The sequence below is a fragment of the Malaclemys terrapin genome, chromosome 6 (assembly GCF_027887155.1).
Source record: "Malaclemys terrapin pileata isolate rMalTer1 chromosome 6, rMalTer1.hap1, whole genome shotgun sequence".
Lineage (NCBI taxonomy): Eukaryota > Metazoa > Chordata > Testudines > Emydidae > Malaclemys > Malaclemys terrapin.
Window position 1 is genome coordinate 124,583,757 of NC_071510.1, and position 16,734 is coordinate 124,600,490.

General features: G+C 40.7%; 1 protein-coding gene across 1 annotated transcript in view; it reads right to left on the reverse strand.

The window, feature by feature from the left end:
* Positions 1-2,845: 2,845 nt before the first annotated feature.
* The window catches only part of PIK3C3 (phosphatidylinositol 3-kinase catalytic subunit type 3), a 142,164-nt gene continuing 128,275 nt past the window's right edge, over positions 2,846-16,734 (reverse strand). Inside the window, exons 24-25 of the mRNA XM_054031823.1 lie at positions 9,732-9,857; positions 2,846-3,899 (exon numbers count right to left, since the gene is read on the reverse strand). Coding sequence (XP_053887798.1) covers positions 3,885-3,899; positions 9,732-9,857 — 141 coding nt within the window. The 3' untranslated portion in view covers positions 2,846-3,884. The remainder of the gene's footprint in view (positions 3,900-9,731; positions 9,858-16,734) is intronic.

Genomic DNA, 16,734 nt, shown 5'->3' on the forward strand with positions numbered 1-16,734 from the left:
GCCTTTTTTGTTTTAATTAAGATTTTCATTGGATTTTGAAGAAAAACATTCTATTAATCTCTGGATTTGTAAAAGTTTGATTTTCAAAAGCCTACATTTGGGGCCAAAGCTGACCAACAGTGTCCTTTTAACTAACTCCAACACTGAGAACAGTACATTGTAGAAACACAAAGGCCCCAATCCTGCAGGTGACTCCATATAGGCAGACCTTTGAGCCCCATTGTCTTTGATAGAGGCTTTGTGTGGGTGAACTCAGAAGAGCTGGATTCTATTCCTGGCTCTGCCACTGGCCTGCTCGGTGATCTTGGGCAAGTTACTTCACCTTGGTGCCTCACTTTCCCCATATGTAAAACAGGGATAATGATACAGACCTCCTTTGTAAAGTACTTTGAGATCTCCCGATGAAAAGTGCTGTATAAGAGCTACGTATTATATTTAGAAATACGGTTTCTATTTATAGTTTATAAAGGATTAATATATTAATAGATTTTTAATACATGGTTAATTGTTATAATTACACAGTCCAACAGGTTGCTTATAATCATCCATAAAACATATTACTCATGTGTACCATGCTTATTCGAGCTGGGTGAACAACTGATTTTTCAGTTTGCTGCCACTTCTGAAATACCGCCCGCCCGCCCAAAAAAATTCTGTTTGGATTCAACAACATCCAAAAGCTGCAAAAAATGTAATGGACAGAAGTGGTGATGAGCTCCTTAACTAGTAGGCTATAGAGTCAGTTTCAGTCTCTTTCCCTGGCCCAATGACTACTGTCATTCATAGTGTCAATTCATAGACATTGAAGTTGCAAGTTTAAATCCCTGCTCCAGTGACTATTTATAAAAAGTGGAACAGCAACAGGAGAGATTGAGAGAGATCTACACCCGAATAGCCCCTATCCCTGAAGCTAAGGTGTTCTTCTGTTATGTGAGAGACCCAAATTCAAATCCCTTCTCCACATCAGGGAGAGGGGGTAACTGAACCTGGGTCCCTTCATACCAGATGTGTGCCCTAACCACTGGGCCAAAAGTTATGAGACCACCACCAATTCCTCCTCCCTTATACCTCTATCTTGTGAATGGCATATAAATTCCTGGAAAAAAAACCCAGCCAAAACTATTTGGCAAATTCATATGAAATTCACAAATAGTTGTGGGTCGCCTGAACTGCATTTTTCAACAAAGAAACTCTTCATCCAAAAAACAAAAACAAAAAAACCTCACTGAGCTTTAAAGCTTTATAACGTCTATTACTGATTTAACAATTTGTGCCATTTATAAAATGGAAGTTAATATAAAGTGTCTCCATATATAGTTTAATATTAATTAGGCTATTGGCGACTTTCCTAATTAACAAATTCTGCATGAGTAAGTAGGGTAAACACTCGGCATGAGCATTTTTGAATAGAAAATTTCTAATAAAATCAGAAATCTCAGTAGTCCCTCTATTCTCAGAACTATACCAAACATCTCAGGATGATGGGCAAAGCACTGTAGACCTACAGAGAGAATGTACTGGGGGGTGGGGGGGGGGTAAGAGAAGAGAAAAATACACAATGGGCCAGATTCACCAAAGCAGACAGGGAGATATTAATTTCTCTTCCCTTTGACAACATGGCTCCATGCTCTACTGGGGAATTTCTGAAAGAGAATGCAGTGTTGTCCTTTCTCTCCGGAAACAGTAAGTTTTGCACGGTAAGGGTAGCTTTACTTAGGGTATGTCTACACTGCAATTAAAAACTCACGGCTGGCATGGGCCAGCTGACTTGGGCAAGGGTGAAGGGGTTGTTTAATTGTGGTGTAGATGTTTGGGCTTGGGCTTCAGCCCAAGCGCTGTGATCCTCCCATGGTTTAGAACAGGGGTAGGCAACCTATGGCACTCGTGCCACAGGCAGCACGTGAGCTGATTTTCAGTGGCACTCACACTGCCCAGGTCCTGGCCACCGGTCTGGGGGGGAGGAGGGGGAAGGCTCTGCATTTTAATTTAAATTTTAAATGAAGCTTCTTAAACATTTTAAAAACCTTATTTACTTTACATACAACAATAGTTTAGTTCTATATTATAGACTTATAGAAAGAGACCTTCTAAAAACACTAAAATGTATGACTGGCACACGAAACCTTAAATTAGAGTGAATAACTGAAGACTCGGCACACCACTTCTGAAAGGTTGCTGACCCCTGGTTTAGAGCATACACTCCTACACTGCAATTAAACAGCCCCGTGACCTGAGGCCTGTGAGCCCAAGTCAGCTGGCTTGGGCATGCTGAGGATTTTTAATTGCAGTGTAGACAGATCCTTAGTGGCCAGGGCTACACAGGTGCTAGCACAGCAAAGGCTGCTGAGGAGTTGGGCTGTGTTGACTCTAAAGGCCATCTGACGGAGATAGGTTATAGATGCATTGTATCCCCAGTGGACTTTCTTCTATCAAGGCCCCTTGTCTGGGTGTAAGCCAGCATAAATCAGTCTAAAGCCAGATTAGCTGTCATTGATATTCATGAGATTCAAACCAGTTAATTTTTTTCTTTTGTAAGTTGAAGTCCAGCTGGCTTTCCTCCCTACTCCTACCTTCCTTGTTTAAAACATGTTTATGGTGAAAAAAACTCCCCAAAACATAGGTGCCCTTTGAAAAGGTTCAGATGCATATAAAAAGCTAATTATACTTGATCATTAAAACAGATTCAGCATAAATCCTGATGTGTGACATGATCATTTTCTCATAGCCTTATTTTTACAGCATTTCTGTATTGGTATTAAGCCAGGAGCGCCACACACAATCCTTTAGGATGCCAGATCTGTGCAGGAAAGAACAAATTCAAAAGCTTAAATGAGACATCTCAAAACTGCATCAAGGAAGAATTTATTAGCGTCAAGGAAAATATTATATGTGGTCACTGTACATTGATGTTCATAGTTAAAGTGAGACTTTACTATGAACTTAGACTGAATTTATCATGGTGCTTTCTGGCTGGCTAGTCTGTTAGGGTTGACAGATTCAGGCTAGCTCTCTAAAAATAGCTGTGTAGACAACGTTTCAAAAGTGCAGCCTTTGAAACCTACCCCTCTCCCCCCAGACTGTGGAGCCTGAGCTACAAGTGAAGTCGCAACTTCAAAGCGCTGTCTACACAACTATTTTTGTAGAGTGCTGGCACAAGCCCCACTAGCATGAGTCTATCGACCTGGGCTGGCAGGCTCGCTGCCGTGGGCTGCATAGACAGACCCACAGTGATGATTTCTAATTCTGGGCCTGTATTTGGCTAACTTATCAGCCATTAAAAATAGCTTTTTGTAAGCAAGGAAGAATGATTGTCCTTTCCAAATGAGAACACTTTCCAAATTGGGAAACGGTCCAGATGAATCCATTAAAAACTTTTAAGTCCAGGTGAAAACTGTTGGGTGTGTGGGGGGTTCAACTATCCTGTTTCTTAGGCTAATGAGAAATCACAATTTATCTCTCTATAGGCTGCACACTGCATGTATCAATGTCCAAGTGCAGCAATGGACTTCACTTTCTAGGTCCCAAAATATAGTAACCAAGACACAAAAATAAATTCACCAGCAAGTGCTGGATCTCTCTTCCGTGACATTGGAGGAAGTTACCTATTTTACCTACATGGCTTAAGTATCTTACAGGAAATATATGCAGGAACATCTCGGTCCAAAGTGGGAAATAAATACATGTTTTCTAAATAATGGTCATTTTTAATCTTATAATAGTGGGTAACTCAGAGACCTAGCCCCTGTCCTCCAGGCACTCTGTGATATCAAATGAGCAGTTCTCGCCTTCAGGTGCTGTCTCGAAAAGTCCATAGATGGCTCAAGAAAGTCTCTTTGTCGAGCACTAGCTGATATTTCCATTTTCAACAAAAGCAGCTGATGGGTTTATTTTCTCCAATACTAGAAAAGAAGACAAACACAGTAGGACATTTATTCAGCTTTGATATTCGCAGAAAATCAGTTAAGTGTAATTGTACTCTGGGCTGTAGATTTCACAACTCCATAAAATGCTTAAAGGCAGGTGAACTTCATGACCCTTAGCAGAACAAATATCTATGAAACATACTCGGTTTATGTTAGTTTTTCCACTTGACAAATAGTTCTCATCCAGCACACACGTTCTCCCTGGCATCTGAGGCATTTCATTTGGTTTACAGGGTTTGCTTTTCCAAAATGGAGAACAAAATCGGAACCTGGCAGCAAATGAGAAAGGGACACCATCTACCACAGCTTTGAGATGCAACATGGGATGCTGCCAACCAAGGCTGCTAATTAGGATGCAGTGCTTGAGAAACCGAAAAGCAAGTTACCCAAATATGATTTAAATGCAGCTTATTCCTACTCATCCCAAATTAAAACCCTGTGACTAAGTCTTTGAACTGTTTTGCTACGAAAAATTGTAAAACTGTACTGAAGAGTTCAAAATTTTCACGTTTGCAACAACGCTTAACATAACAATCGTGAAATGCAACTGACTGAGTTTATAATTTATAAGGAAAAAAAAGTTAAATAATTTAGTAACTTCCTCAACTGGAAATGGTCAAACCTCATTTCTACTATTTTCTCTCTCTATAGACAGCTGGACTGCTGCTAAAATGAAAATAACCATCTCCAGAGACTAGAATATTGAGTCTTTATAAATGTGAATTGAAATTAGTATGTACATCCTCTTCTCTTGAACAGTCACTACACAAATATATTACACTTTCTTGAGACAAACTGTATTTAAGGGACATTCAACAAGAGAAGATTGAGATACTGAAAACTGAGATATTAAAAAAATTACACAGGATCTCAGGCATTCAAATAGATTAGAAAAAAAATGCAGGCATGTTTTCAAATAAAGAGTCTCCATAACATAACTTCTATGAATCGTGTCTCTTTAAAACACTGTCATTTATTAAAAAAAAAAAAATCACTGCTTCTCAGTAACACAACGGATGCCAAAATAATCAGTTCTCTCCATACAACATGAGCTTTACACACACACACACACACACACACACACAGTAGTGTGCAAGAGCACTGAAATACAATAGTTACTATAATAACCAACCTTATTAAAAGCTCTTATATTAACAGGTGCAACAAACAGTGCAGACTGCATACTAGTATTTGCAAGTCCATTTTGGAGGTGGAAAGAAAAATAGACAGATGGATAAACAAGCATAAACAAAGAACAAACTGAAGGGCATTTCAAACAAAAAATTGCATGGCTTTATGCCAATATCTGCTGTTTAAACAAGTGCCTAATTTTAGACAGTATTTTCAATTGCTATTTAGAACAATACTATTTGCAATTCATCAAAACAATATTATGACATATGCACAAACTGAAAACTTCCATTTGGCCATTAGTGACTGGTTTATTGTCAATTTAATTGAGTATTAATTGTTCCTTGGTCTACAATTTTACAGTGGTGAGTCCCATAATTTTTGTGCAGCAACTTCTCCAAAAAGAAAGCCAGACAAAGAGAACGTTAATTAGAACACTGATAAACAAGCATTGAACATTGCAAGAGGATGTTCTGAAGGACAAGACTATAACAGGGTTCAAAAAAGAACTAGATAAATTGATGAAGGATGGTTCCATCAATGGCTATTAGTCAGGATGGGCAGGGATGGTGTCCCTAGCCTCTGTTTGCCAGAAGCTGGGAATTGGCGACAGAGGATGGATCACTTGATGATTACCTTGTGATGTTGCACTCTATATGATTTAATGAAGTATGCTGATGAGTGTGAATATAATGTAACTAAAATATGCTTCATGCAAAAGGTCTCTTGTAAGGTATCACTGCAAAGCTTGTAATCTACTGAGTGTGGTCATCCTATTTGTATAAATGTACCACTCTTGTATCTGAAACTAGAAATATGAAATAGAACTCTGAGGGCTTATTGTAATTATGCAAAGTGTGGGCCATTAATGGCGGTTTGGAATCTTGATGGCTCTGTTTGCAGGCAGGCCTTCCTGTGAGTCAGGCTGGGAGGAATGAAGGCTTGGGGTCTTACAGTGACATGTGATCATGTCACCTGAACTGGAATCCATCTTTAACCTGGTGTTTTTCCATTGAGAAGGAGGGGTGGGAACCCAGAGGGACAAAGGATTCCCACCTTATGCAAAAGATATATAAGTGGGTGGAACAGAACAAAGGGGGCGGCCATCATGAGAAATCCCCTAGCTACCACCTGAGCTGGACCAAAGGCTGTACCAGGGGAAAGAATTGTGCCCAGACTAGGAAGGTGTCCAGTCTGTGAAAAGCTTATTGAAACATCTCTGAAGGTGCTTATCTGTATTCACTTTTATTACTGTACTAGGCTTAGACTTGCGTGTTTTATTTTATTTTGCTGAGTAATTCACTTTGTTTTGTCTGTTACTACTTTCTGTATTTAATAAAATCACTTTTTACTTATTAATTAACCCAGAGTATGTATTAATACCGGGGGGGAGGGGGGGCGGGGGGACAGCTGTGCATCTCTCTCTATCAGTGTTATAGAGGGCGAACAATTTATGAGTTTACCCTGTATAAGCTTTATACAGGGTAAAACGGATTTATTTGGGGTTTGGACCCCATTGAGAGGTGAACATCTGAATGTTAAAGACAGGAACACTTTTTAACCTGCTTTCAGTTAAGTCTGCAGCTTTGGGGCATGTGGTTCAGACCAACTGTGGCAGGAATTTTGTCCTACATTTAGAACTCCCTATGTATTACAAAACACTAAAAAATAGTATACTCCAGTGCCTACTCAGCACTAAGTCTGTTTACATGCAAAGGCTAACACCACTCACCTTGGGAAAATCTAGATACTGAATCTAGGAGAAATATGGAGCTCGGAATTAGAGATGGGACTGGTAACACTGCCGATTAAGGGTGCCTGACATTTCCCATTGTAAGAATTCGTTTTCAGTTCAGTTTCACAGATTCCAAGGCTAGAAGGGACTATTGTATTTTGCTTATAATTTTGACAAAACTAACTATCTGGGCTGAAAAATTTAGCCAAAACTGTTCAGCCATTTCCAAGAACTAAGTTAGGTAAAACTGCATTGTTACACACACGTTAAAAATTCCGACCAGTTTTTCTTTGGAGCTCTAGTGTGCCCTACACAATGGAAAAGGGACTTGAAATTTGGCAGAGGTGGCTTTTGTGTCAGGAATGTGCCTTTTGCCATTCCTGTGAAAATCTGCTCAAATTTGGGACAGTTATAATCCTTACACCCACAGAATCAGTTCCACTATATGCTTCAGTATGTAGGCATAGTAACAGGGTGGAGGACAAAGCAGCAGTCTATATACGTCTCATCCTATTAGAAACCATTAGCTTCCTGAATCAGGCGCTCTTATGGGTACAGCCCTACAATCAATATGAAAACTGGGTGTGTGCTGCTAAGCCCTAGGGCCTACTCAATACAACTTAAGCCAGCTTTTAAATGCTTTAACATCAAACATGTCTGCAATTTAAAAACAGTGGGTAAACGAAGAAAATAGTTATGAATGAACAAGTCTAATTTAAAAAAAAAATGGATGACCAAGATCAAATCTGCAAACTCTGATTTATTAGTGCTGCTTGGAAAATGTATTAGCACCTAGCTGGGAAATACTGACAGCCATCTAAGACAAATGAACTTCTATCACAGACATGTCTAGAAAAGGGCTAGCATAATTCTTTAACTTAAAAAAAAAAAAAAAAAAAAAAAAAAGAAAGATCTGTTTACACCTATGTGGGTCCATTCAGAATCAAAATCAGTGTTTTAGTCACCCTCCCTGCCCCCCCCCCCCAAAAAAAAAGAAAAGAAAAGTGTGCAATGTTTTAACTTAAGGGGATAGCTTCTTGATACTTGTACTCTTAGGGCCCTGAACTCAGTTCTTACAATAAATCAATCATTGCCGGACACCTAGTAATCACAATAACCTAGAGTGACCGAGTACAAATATGAAAGATTTCTCTTTTTCTCAGCATTTTCCTTCTGTTCACATATAAAAATAGTCTTCACTTAAAAAACACATTTATTAAGTTAAGCTTATATTGTTTAATCTGTATGGCAGGAGTAGTCAATAGGCACATCATGGGCCAAATTCTGACAGCCAGACGCTTTTGAACAGACCCCAAAATCTTTGTATTTACTTATTATCGTTATTTTTTTTTTATCATTATTTTCTTGAGTCTGGACCTTAACTATACCTTGACCAAGAAATTTGGACCTTGACAAAAAATAACTGACTACCCCTGCTCTAGGGTAACACACTACTTGAAAATGAAAGATACGAGTCTGCATCAAAAAGAGAATTAAGTGGAAGATCTTCTGCCGAAAGGATAGCCATAGAAACAGTCCTCACTTGACAATTACAGTTTGTATTTGATTTTGATCATTCTTTTGGAAAATAATTTTTTCTAAAAATATTTGGAAGCCTGACTGGATTTTTTGAGATCAACATTTCGTGATTCTTCTCTGAATTGCAAGTCTCCTCATAAGACTAATACTTAAGACCAACAGGCAGTGTAATGTCTTAAACAACTCCCTGATAAAAGTGAGCTAGACAAGTCAGAAAAACATTATGCTCTCAAAGATGAATTAAAATGCTTTTGTGAATATCATTTTATTGCACAATGATATTAGTCATCTCATCACACCCACAATGGACTACAGTAGCATTAGCACATACACTTTATGTGGCTAAAATTTCATTCTTCACATAAGGAAGTGTGCATTCTGATATTAAAAATGATAGAGGAGAAGGAGAATATTCCCCCATGGAGGCTTCAGAGCTTTATAAAGATAATTAGTTGGAATACACTATTTAGAAGCCAGCAATAAAAGCCACCAGCAACAAGAGTCAGTAGTTGTGGGGGAACTGAAGCAAGAGTAGGAAAATGAGGACTTTAGCCTTACTTGCTAAAATTTCACTTCTTGGCGATATCATGCTCAGGAATGGCAGATCCTTCTCTTGCAGGATTCAGAGACAGCACAGAGCTCTGTCCAACAGGTAGACTTTACCCCTAAGGACCCACCCATGCAGAGCTTGCCAAAACACACTACTTGCAAGACTGAGCAGCACTCTCTAAATCAAGAGTTTAGCTGCCCGGTTGCTCCTGCAAAGAGAAGACTTTTTTGTGGGCATGTCTTTAAGAAGGCTGTCCCCAGCTGAACACAGCTTTCTACCGCTTCTGAAGCCTGCCGCAGAAGACACACCTAGACAGGGGGCTGCTGGTCACAAGAGAAATGTAACCACACAGTATATTTAACAGAGGAATAATGGACAGAAGATGGCTTTTTTTGAACTTTATTTCTATTGATTTAATTTTTGTAATGTATAAACAATACAAAGGACACTAACTCATAATGTTTTGTGAACTGTGAATCTTAAAGCTGTTTAAGATCCCAAATCTTTACTACATAGGCAGAAAATTAAAAATAAATACACTTCAAAGCTAAACTCTTGGGAAATCCTTAACTTGCTAAAATGTGAGCTGGCAGGTCCTTAAAAGTTCTCTCTCTCCTGGTCGAGCCATTGACCATGCAAAATTACAAATACTGCTTTGCCTTAAGGTTCTGCAATCTCATTGATCACTCGGGCAGCTGCTCTGAACTTAACTCACCTTTTAACCACTTCAAAATTCTTTAACAAAGCATAGGCTGGCAAAACGCTCATCTCTCTGTTCCCAGAGTCAGTCACTCTCTCTACCCCTTTTTTCACCATGAGGCCACAGACAACCCATCAATCTGTAGCATCTTACCTGAGCAAACTTGTGTATTTGTTCTACTACAGCTGCAAAGAGAGCGTGGACACTTTCATCAATTAGACTCTGCATGTAATGTACAGCTTCTTCGTCAGAGAGGTCCAAACGGAACTTGTCCTGCACCTGGTAGGAAGAGATTAGAAAGATCAGCCCTTTTGTACAGAAAGAAAACTCTGGCCCTGTAATTGTAGAATTCCATTTTTACTGTATTTATATAGAAACAAGGAAAATTCCATCTTCCAAGCAGCACACACAGCTGCCACTGGACTCAGCACAATTAGGGTTGCCAACTTTGGTTGGATGAATTCCTGGAGGTTTCATCACAACATTATCTTTAATTAAAAAATAATCTTTCATTCCTGGAGACTCCAGCACAATCCTGAAGGGTTGGCAACCCTAAGCACAACTAAGCTGTGGACAAGTATCTATGGGCAGAAGAATTCAATCCTATCATTCTGTATGTATTTCTTGGCCGGAGGGTGAAGGGAAAACATCTGAAAGACCATCCATATTTAAAATAGAAAGAAAATACTATTGCTGAATCACCTTCTGGGTGTGGTGTTCTGTCCCATCCAGTGGCACCGAGACTACGTAGAGAGAGATATAAAATGAGTCTGTTCTACTGCCTTAGCGAAGAAGCAGTTGGCTTTCAGCTCATGCGGTAGAGGCTCATGCACTAAGCTCCAGAGATCCCCAGTTTGATCCTGCCTGCCGACGACCAGGGTCTGGAGGTGTTACAATAGTCTAATTCCAAAGCAAAAGTCATTTCTCCCAACAACCGAAATCAAATTAAAAAAATCGTTTTGGAAATCTGATTTTGGTGAAATGGCCAATCTATTAACACAAAGTTTTAAAACTGGCAGCCTACTCGGTGCTCAGGTAGAGCAATGGGTGCCACTACAAGACCCTACATAAACAGTGGTTGTAAGTAAGCGTAGCATTCATTATGAGAAACATCAGATTTAATCTCTACATGTGGGCGAGCAAAAGCTCTTTGTTTTATTGCAAAAACGCAGCTGAAATACACCTCTACCTCGATATAACGCTGCCCTCGGGAGCCAAAAAATCTTAGCGCGTTATAGGTGAAACTGCGTTACATCGAACTTGCTTTGATCCAATGGAGTGCGCAGCCCCGCCCCCCCGGGCACTGCTTTAACACGTTATATCTGAATTCGTGTTATAATCAGGTCGCGTTATATCGAGGTAGCGGTGTATTTTGGATGGTCCTAATAGTTGTTGAAAGCCTGCGAAGTTCCTTTTGCCTAAAGTTAAATTAAGAATGAATTGTCTTTTTGAAACTGTAAGGCAATTAAGTAAAGAATATGGAATCAGTGTAAGGATGAGCACATCACTCCTATGAAGACCAATCTCCATATGGTAGATGAGAATTTGATTAACTCAGATTACATCCTTCATATGTAAACAGTTGATTGGAGACATTGCTACTCTTACCTCGTTTGTTGTTTTGACAGCAGCATATTTTAAATATGATACAAAAATGGCAGTACTTTGCCCAGTACTTACAAATTGTACACAAACTAAATGCTGAGATAGGGTACCATTCGTCCGGATTTCCCCGGACATGTCCAGCTTTTCTCAGTTAAAAATAACATCCGGGGGGAATTTGGTAAATGTCTGGACTTCCCCTCCCCATGCAGAGTGCGTGCCGCTGACAGGGCGGCCGGCCGGATGGCGCCACTTGCATGGGGCTCCAGCAGCCAGAGAGAGCCCATCCTCCGCTTCCCCCTCCTCTCCCCTGCAGTTGAGATCACTCCCCTCCTCTCTCTCCCTCTCTCTCCCTCCCTCCCCCTTCCTGCATTCGCAGCCAGCCAGCTGTTTGCAACGGGCCTCCGGCAGTCTGGAGCTCCTCCCCCTGTCCAACGCGCCGTTCCGCAGCACTCTGCGAGGGCGGGAACCGGGCTGTGCGCTCTGTGGGGGAGCGCGGCGTGTCGGGCTGCGCGTGGAGCCTGACACGCTGTTCTGAGCGGCACGGTAAGGGGGCCAGGGGGTCGAAGAAGGGGCAGGGAGGTTCTGGAGTCAAGAGACAGGGAGCAGGGGGAGGGTTGGATGGGGTGTGGGAGTCCCTGGTGTCTGTCTGGGGGTGGGGGGGTGGATAAGGGTTGGGGCAGTCAGGGGACAGATAGCGGGTAGGGTCCTAGGGGGCCAGTTAGGATGGGGGGAGGGTCTCAGGAGGGGGCAGTCAGGGGACAAGAAGCAGGGAGGCTTAAGTAGGGGGTGGAGTCCTGGGGGGCAGTTAAGTAGGGTTACCATACGTCCGTTTTCTCCCCGGACATGTCCGGCTTTTTGGTCCTCAAATCCCCGTCCGGGGGGAATTGCCAAAAAGCCGAACATGTCCAGGAAAATAGCTTTGCCGGCATCCCTGCCCCAGTCCCCTACTTACCTTGCGGCTCCCGCAGGCTGCGAGCTGCAGGCGGATTCCCCCATGGCGGCTACTGCTGCTCCTCCCAGACACCTCAGCTCGGTGTAGCTGAAGAGCCGAGCTGCCTGAGCGCTACTGGCTTCACGGTTTGCCGGGCAGACCCCAGACCTCCAGACTCTGCGCCCCTGGCCGGGTGCTTCCCCATCCGGGCTCCGGCTGCGCTGGGGAAGCGCCCAGCCGGGGGCAGGGTCTGGAGGATGCCCGGCAAACCATGAAGCCGGTAACGCTTGGGCAGCTGTTTCGCGGCTGGGAGGGAGGAGGGGGAATGCGGGGCGCTCGGGGAGGGGGCGGAGACTTTGGGGAAGGGACGGGGAAGGGGGCGGGGCCAGGGCCCCGTGGAGTGTCTTTTTTTAAATGAGGAAATATGGGAACCCTAGCTGAGAGCATCATAATTAAGGACAAACAGCAAAGTGTCTAGCTTTTATTATTAGAGAAATTCTCCGGTCTCCACTTTGTTTTTCTTATCTCTATTCTGAATAAGCAAAACTCACTCCGCCCTGAGATGAAGACTACACACCCTGAGCATGCTCAGTGAAAACCTAGGATTTCTAAAATGGTGCCCTGGCAAAAAGCCAAGTATATATGTGTGTGTGGAAAGGCAGACTCACAGCTCTGAGGTGAATGAAAACAGTGAGCATGTGCAAGATTGGTGGCTATTGAGCATGTGCAGTAAGGGGTGACAGAGAGGTCAGTTAGCTGATCAGAACTTGTTTTAAAGTCAGAGCTGTCAATCCGAACTCTTTGAAGTAATGCTTGATACTGTGCACCTGTGCGTGAGATAATTACTTCTAAAAATATAAAGTTATATTGGGAGGGAGCAACAAATGTAGCTACAATGTAGCACGAAAGGCCAGCTGCCAGCAGGCAGTTTAGGAGTCTGAGCCTGAGTCAGTGAGAGAGAGAGACGATCGGAAGAAGACAAAAGCCAGAAAAAGGAGCCGGAGAAAAAGCTGATGGAAAGAAGCCAGAAAAGCTGCTGCAGAGAGACAAAGAGAAAGAAGGAAATCGGAGTGGAGTAAAGTTGATTGACCACAAACTGCAGCAATAGGTTTTTAAAGGAATACCAAAAGGATTTATAAAGTAAACCTGTTATTCGCTTAATTAGAGTACAGGTATAGTGTAGGATGGTATATAGGGTTAGCGTGTCTGTGTGTGTGTTTATAAGAATGCATAAAATTCTATTATTAATTGCAACATATCTACTTAAACTTTAAAGCAATTTAAGAACTGCTGTCAGCGATTTGTTACAAACTGCCACCTGTAACAAATCGCTTTGCTTAGAATCATTTACATTATATACAATTGTAGTTTGAATGCTCTTTAACTTGCAATAAGGGATTGTGTCTCATGGTTTCATTTAGTATTTTAGGTTAGACTGTATTAGGGATTATTGTTTACATCAACTCAAAGATATTTTGTTTTGGAAAAGAATACTGCCTGTGTCAATTACTTTATCTGAAGGATATATCCATGTCCTTTAATATTTCCTTAACTCCCCTTGAGACGTATATCTTGGGAAGAACAGACTAAGGGGGCAATAGGCAGACTATTATAGCAGCGTCTCAAAATCAATTTTTTGGGGTAAAAACTTTCTTTTCCCAACGTCACGCAAAGCCTTGACTTATATAGATTTCATAAAGGTGAAATCAATGGCTTTTCATAAATGGAGACTATCTCCTTAAGAATTGTTCAGCACTTGTCAAGATGGCAAAATCGCAGAAGCGTCTTTCAAGCACAGACACGCCTCCCCTATATTCAAACCTTTGCTTTAATTCAGCTGGCAACAGCTTAGGTACACTAGCAAACAGGACCTTGCTTTTCAATAGCATTGAGTGGCCAGGGAACCTAAAGTGCTTTGGAGGCATTTAAGCAGCTTCACAACAGCTGGGTTAAAATGACCATTTCACAGATGTGCAGAGTGAACAGCTTTGAGGCCAACATCTTCAAAGGGAGTCCCTAAAGTTAGTCACCTAAATATCTAGCCTATTTTTCTCATGTGCTGACCACCCAGTAGCTTTCATCGGTAACTGTGTGTGCTTAGCACCTCCGAAAAAATCAGGCCCCTTGTACAGGTGGCCTAAAATTTCCTCAGGTGACTTATCCAAGTTCATGCGAGTCAGTACACCTGAGAATAAAACCAAAGAGTCTAATACGCAGTCTCTTCTAACCACTACCACTCAACCCCGCTGTTTAAAATTCCAAGTAGCAATTTCACAGGGTGACTGAACAATCTGACTGAACGTATACCTACAGGGTAAATTTTGAAAGGACTGAGGTTCAGTCTCTCATTTTGGTGGTACAAATTTACCCCTTCATTTTGTGGTCCTAAAGAATGTTGGGTAACAAATACAAGCACTTGTGCATCTAATTAATAGATATTAGGAGCAAAATGGACCATCATAATCACTAGTCTGACCTCCTGCAAAATACAAGTCATAGAACCCCAGGAATTTTTGTACAAGCACATCACTTTTTGAGCTATAAGTGTATCTTTTAGAAAGGCATTCTGTCTTCACTTAAAGACTTCAAGAGACAGGGAAACCTCTATGTCCCTAGGTAAGTTGTTTCAGTCATTAATTATACTCATTATTTAAATACTGTCTTATTTCTAGTCTGAATTTGTCCAGCTTCAGCTCTCAACTGCTGGATCTCATCACAACTTTTTCTGCTAGATTAAAGAGCTGTCCATTATAAGATATCCCTTTCCCATATAGGTACTTATAGATTGTGATCAACTCATCTCTTAACCTTTTCTTGGATAACCTAAATATATTGAACTTCTCAAGTCTCTCCCTATATGTTTGTTCGCAAGACTGAATATTTTCAGTAACTTTTTTCTGAATCCTTGCCTATTTATCAACATCCTTTTTAAAGACTGGACATAAGAACTGGACACAGAGATATTACTTCCCTACTCCCACTTTATATTTCTCTGCTTATACACCCATGATCATGTTTGCCCACTTAGCTACAGCATCGTACTGGGAGCTCATGTTCAGCTGATTAGCCACCATTACCCCCCCCCCCCCCAAAGTCCTTTTCAGAATCACTGCACTGCAGGACACTGTTTTGCAATTTGTAAGTGTGACCTTCATGCTTTGTTACTAGATGTATGACCTTGCATTTGGCTTTATTAAAATGCATGCTGTTCAAATAAGCACTCTGTACAAACTGATATGATCATCTGTATAACTGATCTGAGCCCATCATTATTTACCACTATAAATTTGTCTCTTCTGCAGGCTTTATCAGCAATGATTTGATATTTTCTTTCAAATCATTGATGACAATACTGAACAACAAAGACCCAACAATTCTCTGTGGTAACCCACTAGACATACCCCATTTATAGTTACCTTTTTATCTCTAGCAGTTAACCAGTTTTTAACCCATTTAACATAGGCTTCATTGATTTTGTATAATATTACTTTTTTCAATCCAAATGCCATGCAAGACTAAGTCAATGACTTACAAAAGTCTATTATATAAAAAGTGTTACCTTTATCAAACAAAATTCTAATCTCATCAAAAATCAACATCAAGTTTGACAAGACCCATTTTACCTAAAATCATGTTGCTTTGCATCCTTTAAGTTTTTATTGACTATATCCCATCTCAGTCTTTCCATGAATTTACCCAGGACTGATTTTGTGCTAACTAGTTATAATTATCCAGGTCATCCTTTTAAATATTGGCACATTGGCTGTTTTCCATCCTCTGGAACACTGAAGAAGTTCCAAAATGTGTGAAAAATGAACATCAAAAGTTCAGAGAACTCTTTGGCCAGTTCTTTTAATATTCCTGAGTGCAAGTTACCAAGTCAAAAATATTTACTAAATATTAATTTAATAGTTGGTGTTTAGTATTTCCCCTAGTGATGGAACAGAAAATATATCATCACTATAAGATATGAATACATCTTTTCCCCCTCCACCCAATTTCCTGAAGCGCTCTAGAACTGAATTCTGGGTATAAAATGTGGGTGTAATCAGAGGCCAGAAAAAGTGATAGATCTCAGAAATATAAAAGAAAGAGAAAAAAGTAGGCTAATAAGTAAACCTATTATTGGAAAAAAATGTTCAAACTGTTCAGAGAAAATAAGAAAAAAGCAAAAACCAGATGAGCAAAATGTATGTTTTTAGGCTAATACTACATGTCTTTCAATCAGTGTCACCCCATTTATGAAGGCACAGCAAGACCAAAAGAATCAGAAGAAAAAACAGTTTCACCTTCATCCCCAGGCATATTTATACAATTGACAACCCATCATGCACATATTCATCACAATGAAGAGTTGAAAACAAAGATCACTCACTCATTGCTCTGTAACATAAAATCCCTATAGCAATTGGTCATGTATACGATTATAACTTGCCTAATCCAAACATTTTTTTCTAAATTATAAGCCTCTTATTTTTGATATTGTACAGTTTCAACTTTTACCAAACCACTAGGATCCCTATTCAGAAAGGTACTTTAAACACGGAAGTAGTCCCCAATTGACTTTACTGAGACTAGTAATGCTTACAGTTATACACATGCTTAAGTACCTTCCTGAAT